At 32.1% G+C, this 17,667-nt stretch overlaps 2 protein-coding genes across 5 annotated transcripts in view; one reads left to right on the top strand and one right to left on the bottom strand.

The window, feature by feature from the left end:
- LOC118201991 (intraflagellar transport protein 52 homolog) overlaps positions 1–4,084 on the top strand; it is a 76,737-nt gene extending 72,653 nt beyond the window's left edge. For both annotated transcript variants that reach the window (XM_085825785.1, XM_085825784.1), the window contains one exon: positions 3,739–4,084. In XM_085825785.1, the coding sequence (XP_085681911.1) occupies positions 3,739–3,753 (15 nt within the window). In that variant the 3' untranslated portion in view covers positions 3,754–4,084. The remainder of the gene's footprint in view (positions 1–3,738) is intronic.
- Positions 1–17,667, bottom strand: part of LOC118201990 (protein trapped in endoderm-1-like) — a 205,860-nt gene that overhangs the window by 21,788 nt on the left and 166,405 nt on the right. For all 3 annotated transcript variants that reach the window (XM_085825787.1, XM_085825786.1, XM_035374143.2), the window contains 3 exons: positions 8,108–8,221; positions 3,732–4,002; positions 2,175–2,386 (listed from right to left, as the gene is read on the bottom strand). In XM_085825787.1, the coding sequence (XP_085681913.1) occupies positions 2,175–2,386; positions 3,732–4,002; positions 8,108–8,221 (597 nt within the window). The remainder of the gene's footprint in view (positions 1–2,174; positions 2,387–3,731; positions 4,003–8,107; positions 8,222–17,667) is intronic.

Raw genomic sequence — 17,667 nt, 5'->3', positions numbered from 1 at the left:
CAGGTCTATCCCAGTCAGAGTTAACAACATTTGAAATGACATCGTCCTATTTCAAATGTTATTAACTTTGATTAGAACATATTAGAACATTTGATTAGAGCTGCAACATATGAAGTGAGTTAATTTGGTACGCAGTTTTACAAAAAGAGGGTTTGTTATAGAATTTCTCAAAATATCCCTGAAATTTATAATGGGATGATCATATGTTCAGAATTCTTCATAAAATTGATAATTAAAAATTTTATGAAATTATTTGTCACGGTTGATAAAATTATATATAACTATATTTTTCAATATATAATTAATTTTACAGAATCTAAAGTAATTTATGTTTAATTCTTTCAAACTCATTCCCTGCATACAAGTACTAAATTTATAGCAATAATTTCAGAGTCATCTGCAGATTCTGCAAATACCAGTATAGGCTTTCAGAAGACAAACGCTAAGATTTAGCGTTCTTCACCATTTTCAGCTATAATGCTAAGATTTCGGCATGTGATAACAGGCGTATAGTATGTTTTGAAATATTTTTTTGTCGCAGTTATTTAGATTTTAAAAACTGTGCGATGTCTCTATTTCTGTGCCATTGGCATGGCACATATTAAAATATTATACAAACTTTGTCCACTTCAGAGTTAAAATTTTCAGTTCCTGCAGTATTTCCTCCTTTCATAAGATACTGAATCTTTTCCTTCTAGCTAAGTGTTTTTTTCGTATGACTTCAAAAGAGTTCCAAGGGAGCGAGTCTTTATTGGGTCCATTTCATCATCCTAGAAAACGAATGGTTAGCTCGTTCTGTAGAATCATTGCAGAGAACGTGGGTGCTTCTCCTTGCGAAAGCTGAAGTACAAGAGATAATGCCCTCTATTTTGCAAAACAAAACAAAATAGAAAAATAGAAAATAAAAAGAAATCCCAACCTGTCTACATATATATTGCTGCTATAACACAGACCCCCCACACTATTCTTTATCGGGCGTCCTATATTTCGATAAGTATATTTACATGTTTGTTTATAGATAAAAGCATTGCTAAAAATTTATAAAACCTGAAAGGAAATATGATACATATATTGGTCTTAACAATAACAATTTATAAGAATTTATTAAACCTCTATGACCAATTTATTTTATTGATCTACTGGAGAATATACTTATTTTAGGACAACTTTACGTAAAGCAGTACCTGTTGAATTAAACCTCTAGTTCGTTTATGGTTAAAATTTATTTCCCAAAATGCTCTTTTATTCACAGACCGAAAGTTTTTAATTAAATATGCAATAATTTAAGCAGTTAGTTGGAGCAGATGGAATAACGTGCATGGAAATAATAATTCTTTTAATGAAATATCATACAGAATAATAATACAGGAATAAATTTTCGTATGTTTTTCACTATGCCATAACCTGTACTAGTTATAGCTCATTTTTATCTGCCACGAGGCATGAGTATACGAGTACACTCACGTATTAATCAACCGATAAGTATACTTTGTCATAGCAGGCCCGGCGCTAGAGATTCTATCGCTGGGTACAGTCTCTGCAGTCCCTAAACTTTGTCATGTCATCCATCTCATTCCTAAATTATTAAAATTTGGCCGTCCCAAAATTTTGCTGTCCACACCGGCAGCGTCGTCTCTGGTGACACTTCTGTGCCTCAGATTTTTAAATCAAAGCCAATTTTAATTAACGAAAGCTTGATAAATTACAGGGTGATTAGAAGAAACAAAGAAAGAAAATATATTACAATGATTCCAAATGAAGAATAACACAAAGTGTAAAACATTTTGTAAGATGTAACTAAGAATGAACTTGAAATCTGATAAATCAACATCAGCTTGCTGAAGATTTTATGATATCCTGAAAATCATGAAAAAGAATTTCAAGGAATTTCTCATTTTACAAGTGAAAATTTTTTCCGCTCAGAACTAGCAGAAATTTTCCTTCTTGAAGACTTGCAATCCATATTAGATTTCTCTTGAAAGACATAATGTATGTAAAGTTGAATTTTGCTAAACTCATGTGGATTCATATGATAAATATGGTTATTAAAATTAACAATTGCGTGCTTCTCGATCTGCAACAATGATTAATTTCCACTTAAAAATCGAGAATCTATGAATATTTTACGTATGTTACTCATATTATGGTACAAAGAGCAAGGAAATTAAGCTGACCTAATCTTGTCTTCGAAAACGTTGACAATCATGAGCGGTAGAAAGCACAGCAAAAATGAGCAAAAGATAATCAGCATCATGCGAGTCAATCGGATTTCATCTTGTCTGTGAGATAGTTGCCTCATCAAGGGAGCTGGACTTGATACGTTGTTACCGGGACTTTTTGTAGGAGTCGGTGTATGAGCTTCCACATTTTTACGGCTTTTATGAACCTGAAAAGAAAGCCTGTTAGCCTTCAGATATTAAAAATCGCTTTATACAAGTATAACAACAAACTACATTACTTCAAGGCTACAATTAACACTGTAATTATTAACTCCTGGTTTATTATGCTATTATCCTTTGATTTGGTTAAAGGAATTGAGCAAAAGAACTTAACTAATAAAGCACAAAAGGCTTCCGTGAGATGGTTAGAAAGTCTTCTGTGCTTAATGAGATGGGGAGATGGATACTAGATATTTAAATACCGTCTTCTTATAAATTGTCATTCAAAACTGATATGATGCCTCAGAGCTGAGGCATATTTTGCACCTTGAAGACGAGCAATTCATGTTAGATTTCTCTAGAAAGACATAATCTATGTAAAGTTGCATTTTGCTAAACTCATGTGGATTCAAATGAATATGGTTATTAAAATTAACAATGGCGTGCTTCTCGATCTGCAACAAGACCCTTTATTTAAAACTAAATAAGATGAACAGAAGACACTCATGATGCTTACAATTCTTCCAGCATTTACGGCGAGAAACTTAAAATCACTAAGTCAAATGTTAGAGTTTAAATTTAAATAAACCAATAGCCAAAGGCTACACGGAGCAATTTAACTCGAAGTTGGCTCAAAAGTTTACCAACGTGGATTTCAAATATCGACAATTATAATGTAAAACATAAAACAACTGGTTATTCCATGTTTTGAATTTGTACTCCCACTTCTTTGTACTTTATATAAAATTCAAATTAAAGGAGCCTCACAAGGTAAACGCAATGAAAGTGGATACTTAAATCAATGATTTAATAATTTAATGCATTAATTAATCTGTCGATTTAATATCATTAAAACATTTTATTAGTATTATTTAGTTCGTCTTATTTAGTCATTAAGAGACATATAATCTTATTCACATATATATTTTTTCGAGTTAATTAGTGCGAGTAAATTTACACCTAATCATGAATTTATATGGTTTTGAAAATAGCAGTAAAGTTTTTGATTTGGAAATCTTTTCAAAAAATATTTGCCTACGAACGTTTTCGAGCGCTCGTTACAATAAGACAGTAAAAATGCTATCAAAATTCATACAACATCCAGTCTAACACTGGAAGCTCAGAAATTTTCAGGTGTATTGAAGCAAAATATTTCATAAATTAATTCTTTTAATCTTGCGAGATATTCTGAAGTAAAAATTATGACAGATCTGCATATCCAATTTGAATTCCACTTGAAAAAGTTGCATTGAAACTAATTTCCACATAATTTAAGTAATATGTCATTTAAAACTCTTTTTTAATGAATTAAACAGATCCATATAAATTTTTTTTATCACTAATATATTATACCCTGTAGAATATGCAGGAATAGCTGATGACGATGATAAGGCAAGGCAACAGAAATCCAAGGATGAAGAGAAATTTCTTTGGACTACGTCCATCTTTGCGGAGAATGGTGCAGGAGAAGCTCTGAGCATGGTAGCCAAACTCTCCCCAAGCTCCTGCCAGTGTTGGAGCGAGCAAAGAGAAGCTAAAGATCCAGCAAAATGCAATCATCAGCCCGATGAACTTTCGACGATAGATTTTATCGTAATGCTTGTAGTGGTTGATCAAAATGTATCTAAAAATTAAATAAGTGAATTCTTTATAAATATACGCATACAAATAAATATATAAATAAATAAATATACCGTTAAAATGCATTCAATTATAACTTTTTTTTTTTTTTTTTCCATTTGAAACTTTCTTGCATTTTAGTATAGATATAATTCGTCAATAGTTCTTACAAGAGTTTGAGTCTAATTTATGCTACCTAAGAAGACCAAACTCTATAGTTTGATTATGCAAAGCGCGCGAAGGCTGTTAAGTTAAAGGATAGGGTGCTTCGTGGGGGATTTTCTAAAGAAAACTAGCTCGTATCCACGTTACATGTTAATATGTTAAATGCCTTATCACACATATACGGGTAACAGTCAAATTTCGAATACAAGCTGAAATGGGAAAGGAGAACTCAATAGAGTTCGCTAACTAGAATCAGTACGATTTTAAGCGAAGGACGAAACAGTAAAGATGGTGGTGGTGGTGTATTTAATTATGGCAAAGCACACTAGGGCTATCTGCCTAAGAGGAGGGATGCCTTTCGTGGAGGGCTTTCTAAGGGAAACTGGCTCGTATACACGTTACACATGGGGAAAACCACGAAAACACCCATGCAGCCAGCCCGTTCGCGGGATTCGAACCTCGGACCGAACTACCAGTGTTCAGCGACTTTACCGCTCGGCCGCTGGTGGGCCAAACAGTAAAGATGATTAGGTATGAAGTCGTTCCCATCACCTATATATGAGTGATGAAGTAAATAAGAAAGTTTTCTCAATCAATTCACAAGTTTATAACAAATGTTTCTGACGAATGTACTGAATTTATATTGAGAGTTCATCGTGTTAATTTGTTTTCTGCTTAAAAAAAAAAAAAAAAAAAAAAAAAAAAAAAAAAAAAAAAAAAAACACTATTGTCTCTACTTCGAAAAAAAGCCAGGCACTTCTTTAACATTTAAAGTAAGGGATAGAACTTCCAAATAAAGTTATTTTATTGTCTTTGTCTTTAATCATTGCTTTTAAATAATGAACTTTAGCTTCAACATTTCTATCATTACTGTTTTCAGCGCTTCTGCCCCTGAAATCTAGGTTTGATTGCACAGAAAGAAGCATTGGAAAGTTTGCAGAGAGAACAACAATTGCGAGGTAAGAAGCATTGAAAACGGCAGTGATGGAAACATGGAATGTTTCACAAAATGGATTGGAATTAGCATGGAATGTTAATTCTTTTGAAATTTCCCATAATCTCTTGGTAAGGAAGGAAAAAATTCCTTACAAAGCTGAGGGGCAAATTAGGAGTCGTTGCTAGTTTAGATACATTATTAATTATACTGTTCTGCACGTATTGCCATAACTTCACAAATTTTTACTGAAGAACCTGGTAGTATGATGAAAACTTTCACGAGCAGGAAAATTAGAAAACTTCCATGAAATGAGTGGTCACCGCAATGAGACGTTTTACTAGATTTTCTCATTTAAAGCAGTCCTTTTTTCAGAACAATTTTGAAAACTATCGTTTCGCATGACTTTTTGGGGAAAAAATAATAATAACTAAACCAACTCTTGATTTCTCTCCAAAACTCACCATTCTCATTCAAAACCGTAAAATCCTCTTTTATTTTGAGCGCTCATGCGAAGTTCACGAGTGATAATGAACAAACAGAATGAAATTAGCAGTGCTGTATTTATAGCTTCGGATTACATTATTTGTTGGAGAAATCAGTTATTAATAACGCTCACGTTCTCCATGGCTGCAATTAAAGGGTCTTCGACCGAGGGACATTCGACAAAAGCAACGGATCCGTCCGAATGGCGGAAAATGGTAACCGAAGGGCGGAAAATAAGTGCTTGTAATGCTCAGTCATTGTTCCCTGCGTGATTATTTGTTCCTTTCCGGGTTGAGCTGACGACGCGCCCGCGGCGGATGACAATGCATAGCCAGTGGGGTGTGACAAAAGAAAACATCTTCACGTTCACCGGTCAAATACTGTCATGTTCATCACCCAGCTCAAAATCCATGGAACAAATGTTTGCTCATCCTTCTTATCGCTAAAGAATGCAAACTGCGAACAAAATCTTTGTTGGTTACTGATTAGTTGAATGGCTTGACTGGATTGGCGCTTGTTTTGTCATCTGATGCGACATATGATCATAGATGTGTAAATAATAGCTTATTAATGATTGACTATATGACATCAGTGTCAAAGATTGGCATTTGCTTGAAATAAGAGGGCTATGTTAAGTCTAGCCAAACTGGCGATTCTGTTTATCGACAACAAACATCATAGCAAATACGTAGACAGGGGTAGAAGTTGAAGATTTTAAGAAACAGATATTTTAACGTAAAATACGTGTGTAAAAATTCTGAACTTGGTAGCCACAAATGTTTTATAAACTGAATTATGGAAACCATCAACCTTGAAATCTTAATTATTGTTAATTCAATGTAAATGACAACACTTCTTTCAAATTTAGAATTAGAAATGCACAATTTACATTTCCTGTTCCTCAAGCAACTTCGTTTAATATATATTTCCCCCTCAATTACAAAATTCTTTTATGTTATTCGTTAAGTCAAAGAAAATATTTAGTATTGGTACTTGAACTTTGTTGCTGTCTGGTCAAGTTTTCTTGTAGCGTTAAGATAGCAATTACAGCAAATTTTTCTCTACAGTCTCCTTTCTCCGTTTTAAAAGATTATTTTAGATATATCATAAGAATGCTCTGCTCTCTATCTTTAATTCCTTGGGGAACTAATTCTTATAATAGTAAATCTACGCAACTGCTTCGTTTAAAATTGTTTCAGGTGTTATACTGAAGTCTGGGCACCAAAATCAAACTCCAGTTTATTTTTAGTATCTTCATTTTTATATTAAAAAAATTAACATAAGTTATTAATCCATGAAAAGGCCATAAACATGATCTAAATTTAAATAGGATTTTATTAATCAGTGATGTAGTTAGAGGAGGGCGATCAGCCTAGGCGGCACATTTTCCGCGTGAACCATTTATGTGAATTAGTCATGCGGATCGTCGAGGCAGATAAAGAATAATGAGATTTAAATTGCCATATGGAATTAAATTTTAAAAAAATGAATTTTTACTCTAGACAATGTATTCAAAGAAACCATCCTAAGATTTCAATAGCTACATGCCTTATTTATACCTTATTTACTTTGTCAAAATTTTTGAATGAAAATTACGAATATCAACTAAATTATGATTTATTATGACAATAATAAAGAAGACTTCTTTACTAAGAGAGAATTTCAGACTTTTATTTCCTTTATTACTCGAGAAAACGTAACAGGAATGCAAAAGAGCACCTCTTTTCAATATTTGGATTTAAAAAAAAAAAAAAAAATACGGTGTCGAGAACAAATTTCCAAAAACGGTAATACTACCGCGAACTTCTTCCACGGTGTTCAAGTGTTGTTGCTCAAGTGTTGTTGTGCTCACAAGTGTTGTTGTCTCCTAGTTGGGTGAATAATTCTGAATAAATATCATTTATGAAGCATGTACAAAGGTATATTTTGCATTAAAAATATTTGGATACTGTCTACCTAACAGAAAATGGAGCAATCAAATAGACCTCTACAATACCATCGATGGTTTTGCCAACAAAATAATAATAATAATAATAATAATAATAATAATAATATAATTTTAAAATGTTGGAATAAAAGTTTTTTTTTCAGAAATAAACGTACAGTTTTAATTTGTTTCTCTTCATATTATTTTGAAATTTTTTTCAGTTATTCGTTTGTATCCAAAGGCGAGGCAAATTCAGAGAGCGCCCCAGGCCATTTCAGCGGCTAAAAATCTACGCCACGGTTATTAACACATTAAAATAAAACAAAATAAAAATATTTATAGTGTACGTTAACTATCCAGAAAGCTTAAATTTGAATGTTAAAATCTTTGTGGTCTTAATCTTTAACATAAATGTAAATAGCATAAAATAAAAAAAAAAAAAAAAAAAAAAAAAAAATTGTTTTTAGTTTAGAAATAAACCCTTAAAAGCATATGTTAAGAATAAAGTTTGTTATCCATATATAGCTTCATTTATTATTTTATGATACAAAATTTTATAGTAGATATTCAAATTTTAAAAAATACAATTTCAATTACCTGTTAATCGTGATAGCTGTCATTGAAAGAAGAGAAGCTGCGACATTGCCGTAGAAGAAAAACGGAAACAGTCGGCACAAAGTTTGACCAAGCACCCAACTATGATGGATATATCTGCAAAAGAAGAACATGATGTAAACAGTCCTCATAACAAGCTTACAAGCAAATATATCAGCACATTTAAGCAATAATTACCTACATCTGACCAGAGAATTCGTCGTAGGATTATTCTAAATTCTAAAGTCCTGATTGTTAAAAGACATTTAATTAACAGTAAATAATAAATATATTATTATACATGGATAATATACTGCGAAAATTTTTCTTACAAATTTTGTTTCTACGAGTATAAAGTACTTTTTACTAACGTTTATTACATTTTTAGCTGAGATGTTTCTTTGAATACCTTGTAGGGTTTATATTTATTTTAACTAACATTTATTTTAAGTTTAAGCTATCTTTCCTGTCAAGCCTTTACTTTCCCTTGGAATTGCCAATGCCAGAGTATGTAAATTTTAGTAGAACGCGCAGAGTATTCAAATTTTTAGCAGAAGTAATTTGAGTTAAATTAGAAGGGAAACGAGATTTTTAGGTGTGCTTCTTGAATCACGAGCGTGAATGTTGCTAGGTAGAAATTTAAGAACCGCGCTGTTCGCCCTGTGTGCCTACTTCGGCAGTTAGTTGAATCTTTCAACTTCTTAATCAGAAAGTTTGCTGAATCTCAGCTGTATCTTAGAACGCGGTTAAGATAGTTACAATTATAGAGCCTCGTAGATAGTGACTTCGTTAGTTATTCATTCTGTCATTCATTTTTAGTTGTACTTTTCTATTTTTGTTTAACCGCCGGGTCGGCGTAGTTTGTGAGCGTCGAGTGAACGCAACTGTGACTTCTAAAGTGAAATAAAAAGGGAGTTAAACCTTTCTTAAGAGTATGTGTAATTTCCAGTTCATAGCAGTCACTACTACTATTGCTGACAAGTTGGGGCCTCTCAACATCACAACCTGAATGAAGTTGTTTAGCAAAAGACTCAGTAATGTTTTTAATTGTTATTTCTTATATTATTTTTGAAACAAAGCTCTAAACGGTTTTTTAAAAAGGCCGTTTATTTCAATACCTACGCAATATACCCTGATAAAAGTGGTACCGTTACAAAAATATTTTTATCGGGTATTAGAGAATATTAATTACATTTCATAAAAGCATATTTCTGTTTGAACAAAAACTGAAAGTTAAATATGGGAATATGTAACAAACAAATTTATTATTCAAAAGGATTAATTTAATAAATGAATATGCATGTAAATCGTTATAATAATATACTTTTATTTATTTATTTATTTTTTTGCTTCGAGCCCAAGCGTTTAAAACATTTCAGCAATTTTTAGAGAATATGAGTTTAAAGACAAAAAATAGTTATGAAAGAATTCAGAATTTAATGGTTGTCTAAAAAGGCTCCTTGAAAGCTTAATATGATTTATTAATAGAGATTACCCATAGAGATAGTCCAGATGGAACAGTGAACTATTTCATAAGATACTAGATGAATCTAGCATTTAGAATAACATGAGAACGTTACTTCTGTGCCCTTAAAACTGAAAAAGTATTTAACGCAATTCTATGAAAACGTTGAATGCTTTAATTAACTATATCATGAATTAAGTGAATTATCATTTAAATCAATCCAATCAAAAAATAAAGAATAATATTTAAGAAAGAAAAGAAGAACTGCGTCTATTGCTTTTAAGTAGATTAGTTTGTTCATCAGTTACAAATTCAATTAGGAAAATAAATTTCTTATATTTTGCCGAATGGCAATAGACTCGAATGAAAAGTGAAACAACGCATTTGCAGTTGAAGGCATTTAAGGTGAATGAATACAGAATCGTGTTCTGAGACTAATGTTTGGTTGACGAAGATTTAATTTTAAGCGAATTTATTGTGCAGTTTGTTTATTGAGTAAAAGCAATATTTTCCTTTTAAAGCATATATATGACAATACAGCAAGAAACAATTGATAGTCCTGGACAGACTTTAATTTTTTATTTCTTTTCGGCAGTTTACTTACATTATTTTAAATATTTTTTTTTTTATTTTCAATGTGTACTAGAGAAGCCTGATATTACTTCAAATTCTCGTTAATTCCATTATTTTTCCTTAATGAAGAACTAGATGACGGGTTAATTCGTAACTAACATTTACGATAGTCAAATTTTTTCAGTGTATAAAAATAAAGTATTTAAAATAATGGATGTTAACAAACGCTTCAGTTTTTGTATTAAACAGTTAGACGTTTTCATGTAATGTAATTAATATCTGTCTGGAACGACTTTATTTTTAATTGCATTAATCATCTGAACGACATGACCTTTTATCTGGTCATCAGATTATTAGCCGCTTCGTGTATATTATCTTGTAATTTAAAGTATTTTTTTTATAGTTAATAACTAAATGTCATCCTAATTAATGGAAAGTTAAGAAAACTAAGAATAAAATAAGTTGTACAAACCTAACTGATAAATGTTGTTTCACTGCAGCTGTTCATAAAAAGATTAAAAAATGCTGTACTACTTAGAAGATGCAAAACCAGAGGAGATGTCTAGGAGTGTCTGAGTGCATAAGACTACTCAAAATTAGTAGTTCAGCCTGGATTCAAGTCCTGGAGAATGAAGCTGGCTACATAGGCGTTTTTTGTGGTTTTTTTTTTTAACATTTGTACACGTTTTTTTGCATGTATTTCGAAGGAAATCGTCTCATACGAAAATAAAAACTAGCTTCCGGTCAAAACATCTCCACGAAGGTATTCTAAGCCATCACAAGGTTCAAACATGGGAAAATGGTCATGCCCTTAACAGGAACCGGATCTACCAAAACTAAACGTCTCATGCGCCATCTCACAGGTAAAGATACATGGGCAATTTTTCTCCTTTCGACGCACTTTTCAAATGTGCATGTCGTATCAGGATATGTTACAAATGAGGTTATGAAAATGAAATGGAAGATGATTCATAAAACTTCACATTTTAGCTACGTGTGGCTTCACATCATTGGTACAGATCGCAAGTGGCCGGCTACTAACCAAGTGCAAACGAAGGCTACATACAGAATTTATATGCTTAAACACCTGAAGTATCTAAAAAGATGCATGATAATATACACAACCCGGATCGGACTTGGCAATACGTGTACAGTCCCTGCCGTGGCTGAACCAATCACCGTAGAAAGACTATCCCTAGGCAGCTAATTTCCCGGTTGCCAGCCACTTCCAAAGTACGAACACAGCTATTGAGCAACATGGAAGGGTTCGGTCATATTAGCCACATAAGCAAGAAGCTCCTCATGCATTGCCACCCCTTCACCACGTCGAGGAGAATCTACAGAGGGAAACATCATTGATACACTGAAGTATATCGCTGTTTAAATGATAAGCTCTTAACGTCGTTAGATTGGTCAACATGACAGAAGATGGTTTAATATCGTTTAGGAGGTCATCAAGGTCTTCCGATGTTATGCCCATTGATATTTTTCTATGGAGATATGTTAAAGATAATATTTTGGGGCTACCACTGACATCAATATAACAGGAGCTCCAAAACGTATTATAGCTGCTTTTATGGCCATTAGCGAAGAAATGTTACAGCACATATGGGCAGAGCTGGAGTACTGCATGGATGCGTCGTTCGAGCATTATCGAACATTTACAGTATTCTGACCAAATTTTTAAAGGTTTATACTTTATTTCATAGTATAGTATTCTCATCAAATTTGTAAAGATGATTATTTTATTTCATATATTATTTACTTTTTTATTTGCAATATCTTATGAACTAGAACGTTTTGAAATTGGATGAATTATTTATAATAACCTGCATATCTATGGCAATATGGCAGAAAACAATCGACTTTCATGGTGGCTTAAATAAAACATCAAATGGCGGAGTTTTTTTTTTTTTTTTTCCAGGAGTATAGAGCGAGAAAGTAGATTGAGTTAAAACCCATTATTATTTTTTTAAAAAAAGCCTTTCGTTCAAACCTACTATTTTACTTTTAATGCACATTTGATAGTAACGATATTAGTTCAATCAACAGTAATTTCACTTTTTCTGTTTTCATTGGAGAATCCAATGTCACAAGCATAATATCATTTGATGCCAATCAAATTATATTATTTCTACGACAAAAACCTCTTTTTTTTCATTACTTATGCAACGAAATCCTGGGAATATTTCTCCAAGAACATTTAAAAGAACAAGAGAGAAGAGCTTAGTGAATTAATTTTCCAAGAAAGGAGCAATTGTAATGTATTAGACAGATTAAACAGACTCCACGTCATGAAAAATGAAGAATTTTCCCAATAATTATTTTCATGAGTAACTGATAAAAATTAATCAAAAAATGTTTTATTTTAATCATGAGCAGCTAATCACTGTGTCTACATTTTCTGCCTAAGTAATGTATCTATATTTTCTATCAAGTTTCGTTTAATATGCATTTTTTAATATTTGAAACAATTATGCCCTCCAAATTTTTATGGCACGAGGTTTATGTTCCAAAGAATGAACTCATATTAAATATGCAAATCAAAACGATTAATCGTACAAAGTTTGAAGAGCAAAATGTAACCAAATTACGAGCAAAAGAATCAGTTCGATCATCTTTGATGGAACTGATGACAAAAACACCTCATCTGCAGAAAGAACTTAATATGGTCACAATCGAGAATAGAGAGAATATACTGTCACTATAAAATAACCTTAAAGGGAAACGTGATAAATATATTAAACACGTTTTATCGAACTATGTTCAAAGAAATCCATCAATTCATCGAGATCTTAATTTTAAAATCTTTGACTATCGCATATATTGCTAGCATGTATCGCACAAATTTTACAGGAATACCAGTTGCTGTCTTATATCATTGTCAAGGACCCAATGTTTAGAACAGTTATTAAAAGGAATTAAAATAAATATATTTCCGTTTAACTGCAATTCTAACAAACCTTCAGTTGACTTTTTGTAAATTTTTACACTGTTTAAAGCAAGCTACGAGAAGATAGCCGCCAAGCTCATAAACGTGTGCGAAATAACATTTTAGGATTTTTCCTAATATTATAATAGAAAACCTAGAGTTTCAGGTGCAGCTTATAAAATTCATATGGATACAACTTATAAAAATTATAAATATACTTAAGATTAAGAAAAATACAACCTTAGTTTGATGTCATCTTTACAGGAAAAATATATATGTATTTTGATAGAAACAATGGGAGAGAGTTTCCGTGCCTCTTCGCTTTCGCTAAAACCAGTGTCAAAATGTTGAACATAGTCTAGTTTTAAATTGGAAATTCACATACTACTCTTTCATATATTACAAACATGGTATTAGTTTCAAAGGCTATTTCGTAAAAAACATTGCTTTGCATGTGAAACTAGCCTTGTTTTGAAAATATTCTTACACTATATTGCAACTTGTATATTGAACAGTGAGCCAAAGGTTTCAAGTGCGTGAATAAATAAATAAATTTTGTGTCTTAATCTAATTTTTCTCTATTTTCAAAATTCATGAGAGATTCTTATAAAAATAATTACGTAAAAGTGAAAAATAAAAATAATAATATGATAATAATAATTAATTAATAAGTAAGGAAAAGAAAGAGTTTTTTGAAATTTCATTTTTAATTCCCTTTTAATATTACATTCAACATATTTTAATTTTATTTTTTATTTATTTATTTTCTCGGCCCACTAGTAGCCGAGCGGGAAAATCGCTGAACACTAATAGTTCGGTTCGAGGTTTGAATTCCGAGAATGGGCTGGCTGCATGGGCGTTTTCGTGGTTTCCCCCAAGTGTAACATGTATACGAGCCAGTTTCCCTTAGAAAGTTCCCACGAAGGCATCCCTCCTCTTATAGCCCTTGAGTGTTTTGCCATAATCAAAATCAACTAAACCAAATCTATTTTTCTTATTTTAACAGGCGAACACTGTCATCTGATTCTTGGTTATCCCAAAGTGTTGTTGATTTCATTCAGTCCAAAACGAACGATACACGTGCAGGCCATATATGCTCAAAAATATTTTTACTGACACTTCTAAATACTTACGCATACGTACGTCTCAAAATTTATTCAAGCAAGTAATGATGTTTATTATTAGAGAAAAAGTCCAGCAGCGGCATTCTGAAATTATTATCAAGAAAATACTTTTTTCGTAACAGTTTTGGGAACTTTGGTCTTTTCAGAGCCAAATCTTAGGATGGTTGGGGAGTTAACTGAGATTATTGAATTAGGGCTTAAAAATTGCTTCTTTAAGTTGTCTGAAATTTTAAAAAATCAATTACCATCCGTGCTCTGTAAACAATGTAGACAATATCCCAGCTGAAATATAGTCTACAGAGCTGGACGTACTATGAAGAATCATGAAGAATATTATTGGAAAAAAATATCAGTTGAAAAAAATTATAAGTACTTGAAAAAAAAATGTATATTTGCAAACGTAATATATTTGGAATACAGCATAATACTGGTAAATTTTTGATACACATAAACTATAAAAAATGGTACTTTTTAAGCACTATTCCGATTTTTTGATTTAGTCTGCATTTACATTTGTTTATTTCACAGCTTAAAGGAACGACTGTTGGTGATGCCAAAAATGGTTTACCTCTTTTTCTGCTAAATATTTCATCATCTGTTTTTATTTTGACTCCATATTATTCTGAATTTATTTGATTTATCATTAAGGTAGCTGAATTTGACAAGAACCACATCAAAGCTATAACACTGTAAGATGGAGGAAAGAATATCTTCAAGAAAAGAGAAGTTATTTCAAATCAAAACCCCTCGCATAACTGTCGTAGCACGTTTCGGAACTCATCTGACATTCTCTTAGAAGGAAGCATGAATTGCACAGCTGGAAGGAACGATCCATCACTCATTTTAAACAGCTGCTGCCCAACATGGATTACAGCTGTCAAAAAGGGATTTCTTTGTCTAATCCGATTCCTGTTCTTCTCCGAGTTATTTGTTGTCAAAATTCTGACTGATAATTTAGAGCTGAATAAAAGCTGACTTCTGAGTTCAGACTAAGAGTTAACTAGGCCAGTTGACAATGCGTGCAAGCCTCCTAATCCCTAAACTCAGTTTAGGTAGATTAGACAGCTGGTTTAAGTAGCTCTTTTGCAGAAGAAAATAAATATATAAAAAAGAAGAAGAATTTTCCTACCGTTAAAATATTCAAACTTCTTTAAAACTAGAAGAACAACTCAGCTTGATTCAAGATTTCCATTGAGGCAACATTCCAGAGAGTGGAATATATATGAATCTTGTTTTATATTGTTAATTATCAAAGCAATTAAATGATTATTAATGAAAAATTAATTCAATGAGCTACAGAAATTAGAAATGAGATGCGTTTCAATCGATTTCTTCAGGAAAAAAAAAACACAGTTAAAAAAAACTTAAAAAACAAAAATTAATTAATTTTCATATCACTGATTAGTTGATAGAACACATTACAGATATGTAATTTTTGTGTTACATTCTTTGCGTTAAAAGAAGCTGCGTGAAATTCTTGGTGAAGTTTGTTCGGCTGAATTTGAAAATAACGAAATCTGGAAAACACCAATGGAAAAAGGGTTAAAATCCTTCAGCATACTTGTCATTTCATTTCAGGTCAATTTTTCTTCAAAATGAATTGATTACATGAAGATTTTCATGGTTATCTCCAGGTGTAATGTAAACACAAGGAAATTTTGCTTACAAGATCTATATCTAAAAGTATAGTTCCCAAGGTATATTCCATATGCTGTTCATATTTAAGTATACAGCGAAACCACATATGTGTTCTATGTCAATTAAAAAAATAGCATCGACAATAAAGCAGTTCTAGACATCGACCATATTAATTTTACCTGGAAGCAGTTAACTAATTGTTAATATCTGAAGTTCATCTAATCTTTACAAGATGCAGTTAGCATTTTAGCAAGCAAGTTCAGTGAATTTCGGTTCTCGAATAAATTCAGGAATTTTAGATGCAAAGAGTTAGCCACAGGTTTTGAAATTATTTCTGGTCAGATAGCTTATCTTACGAAGCCCACACGTTTAGCCTGTTTTATATATTCGACGCTTATTACAACAACCACTTACTATATACAGATCGTTTCATTACAGCGATGATGCTAAAAGTCCCTACCTAATAAGAATACAATAGATTTGTTATAGACAGGCACTCGTTATAATGATTATTTTAAATATAGTTAAAATTATATTAGAATCCATTCGCCTTTTTAATACAGTTAATGCTGATTACAATGAACATTTTTTAAGATGTTAGTTATTGTTATAAGGTAGCAAATTCTAATGGAAATTCCAATACAAATTTTACCATCGTTATAAAGCCAGTAAAGTTAGATATCAAACTTCAATATAATAAATAATAAAGGTATCCCTGGTATTTTTAGCATTTAAAACATTACAATACAAAAATATATTGTCTTAATTCAAGATTATAAAACCACCTAAAATTATACTGAATCAGCAACTAAGCTCAGGACAAATCACTAGCTTTTAATTTTAGCTACTCGGCAACTGATAGGCTGACTAATTACGAGAAGAACTCAAAATGTTGTCCAGCCACATAAGGACGCACAAAATGTTGTCTAGCCAAGGATCCTGTGGGTTGATGGTAGAGGGAGTTGATGGCAGGGAAAGAGAAGGGTAGAGCCCTGGATCCCTTTTCCCGAGATGTTTTTTTTATCAGAATTGGATCTTTTTTCTTCTCGGAGGTGTAAAAGAAAACCTTGCAGCGCATGGCGGTAACGTTCTCGGTGATGAGTCGGTCAAATGACAGTTGAGTTCGGCTATCCAAGATGAATACTTAGCTAGCTATTGGACGTGTGTGGCCATTAGAAAAAAAAAAAGTATTCACAATAACGATAAAACTCAATTTTACATTTAAATATTAAAAGCCTTAGGTATATGTCAAACAAATGTAAAGAAACGCATGAGATTAATGTAATAACAGATTAATTGCTAGTTATACTCCCCCCCCCAAAATCAAAAACTGCACAACATCATGAGAACACCCCCCCCCCACAAAAAAAAAAAAAAAAAAAAAAGAAGAGTCCAGGTACACTAGTAAAGTAAAATTATTTTACTTAAGTAAGCTTTATGAACATAATAAAATGACCTCCTATTTTTCGCTTATCGTCCAGCAATTTCTGCGGGAAACGCCAGCGGCCTATTTTAGAAAGAAAATTTAATACACATTCAGAATATTAAAATTTCAAAATTCCCTAGCATATTGAATTCGAAAACAGAGCAAATTCACCGTGCTTAGTATTTCAAGGGAAATTTAAATATAAGCCACTTTTTCTGTTCCATTCACTGTAAATAATATATGTACACCTGCCAGTATCTTAACGCTAAACCGACAAAAACACCAACTTTTATTTTTAATACTGATATGATAGGCAGCTTCTTCCCTTTTTAGCAAAAATCTAAAAACTGTAAAATTAGGCAAAAGCCAACCTCAGTCGAAACCAGAGCTAAAGGACAGAGTTTT

This window comes from Stegodyphus dumicola, chromosome 10 (assembly GCF_044657685.1).
Source record: "Stegodyphus dumicola isolate Sdum_Otavi_A_Nest chromosome 10, ASM4465768v1".
Classification (NCBI taxonomy): Eukaryota; Metazoa; Arthropoda; class Arachnida; order Araneae; family Eresidae; genus Stegodyphus; species Stegodyphus dumicola.
The sequence above is the reverse complement of the archived record's forward strand: the minus strand, read 5'-3'. Positions and strand labels throughout refer to the sequence as shown.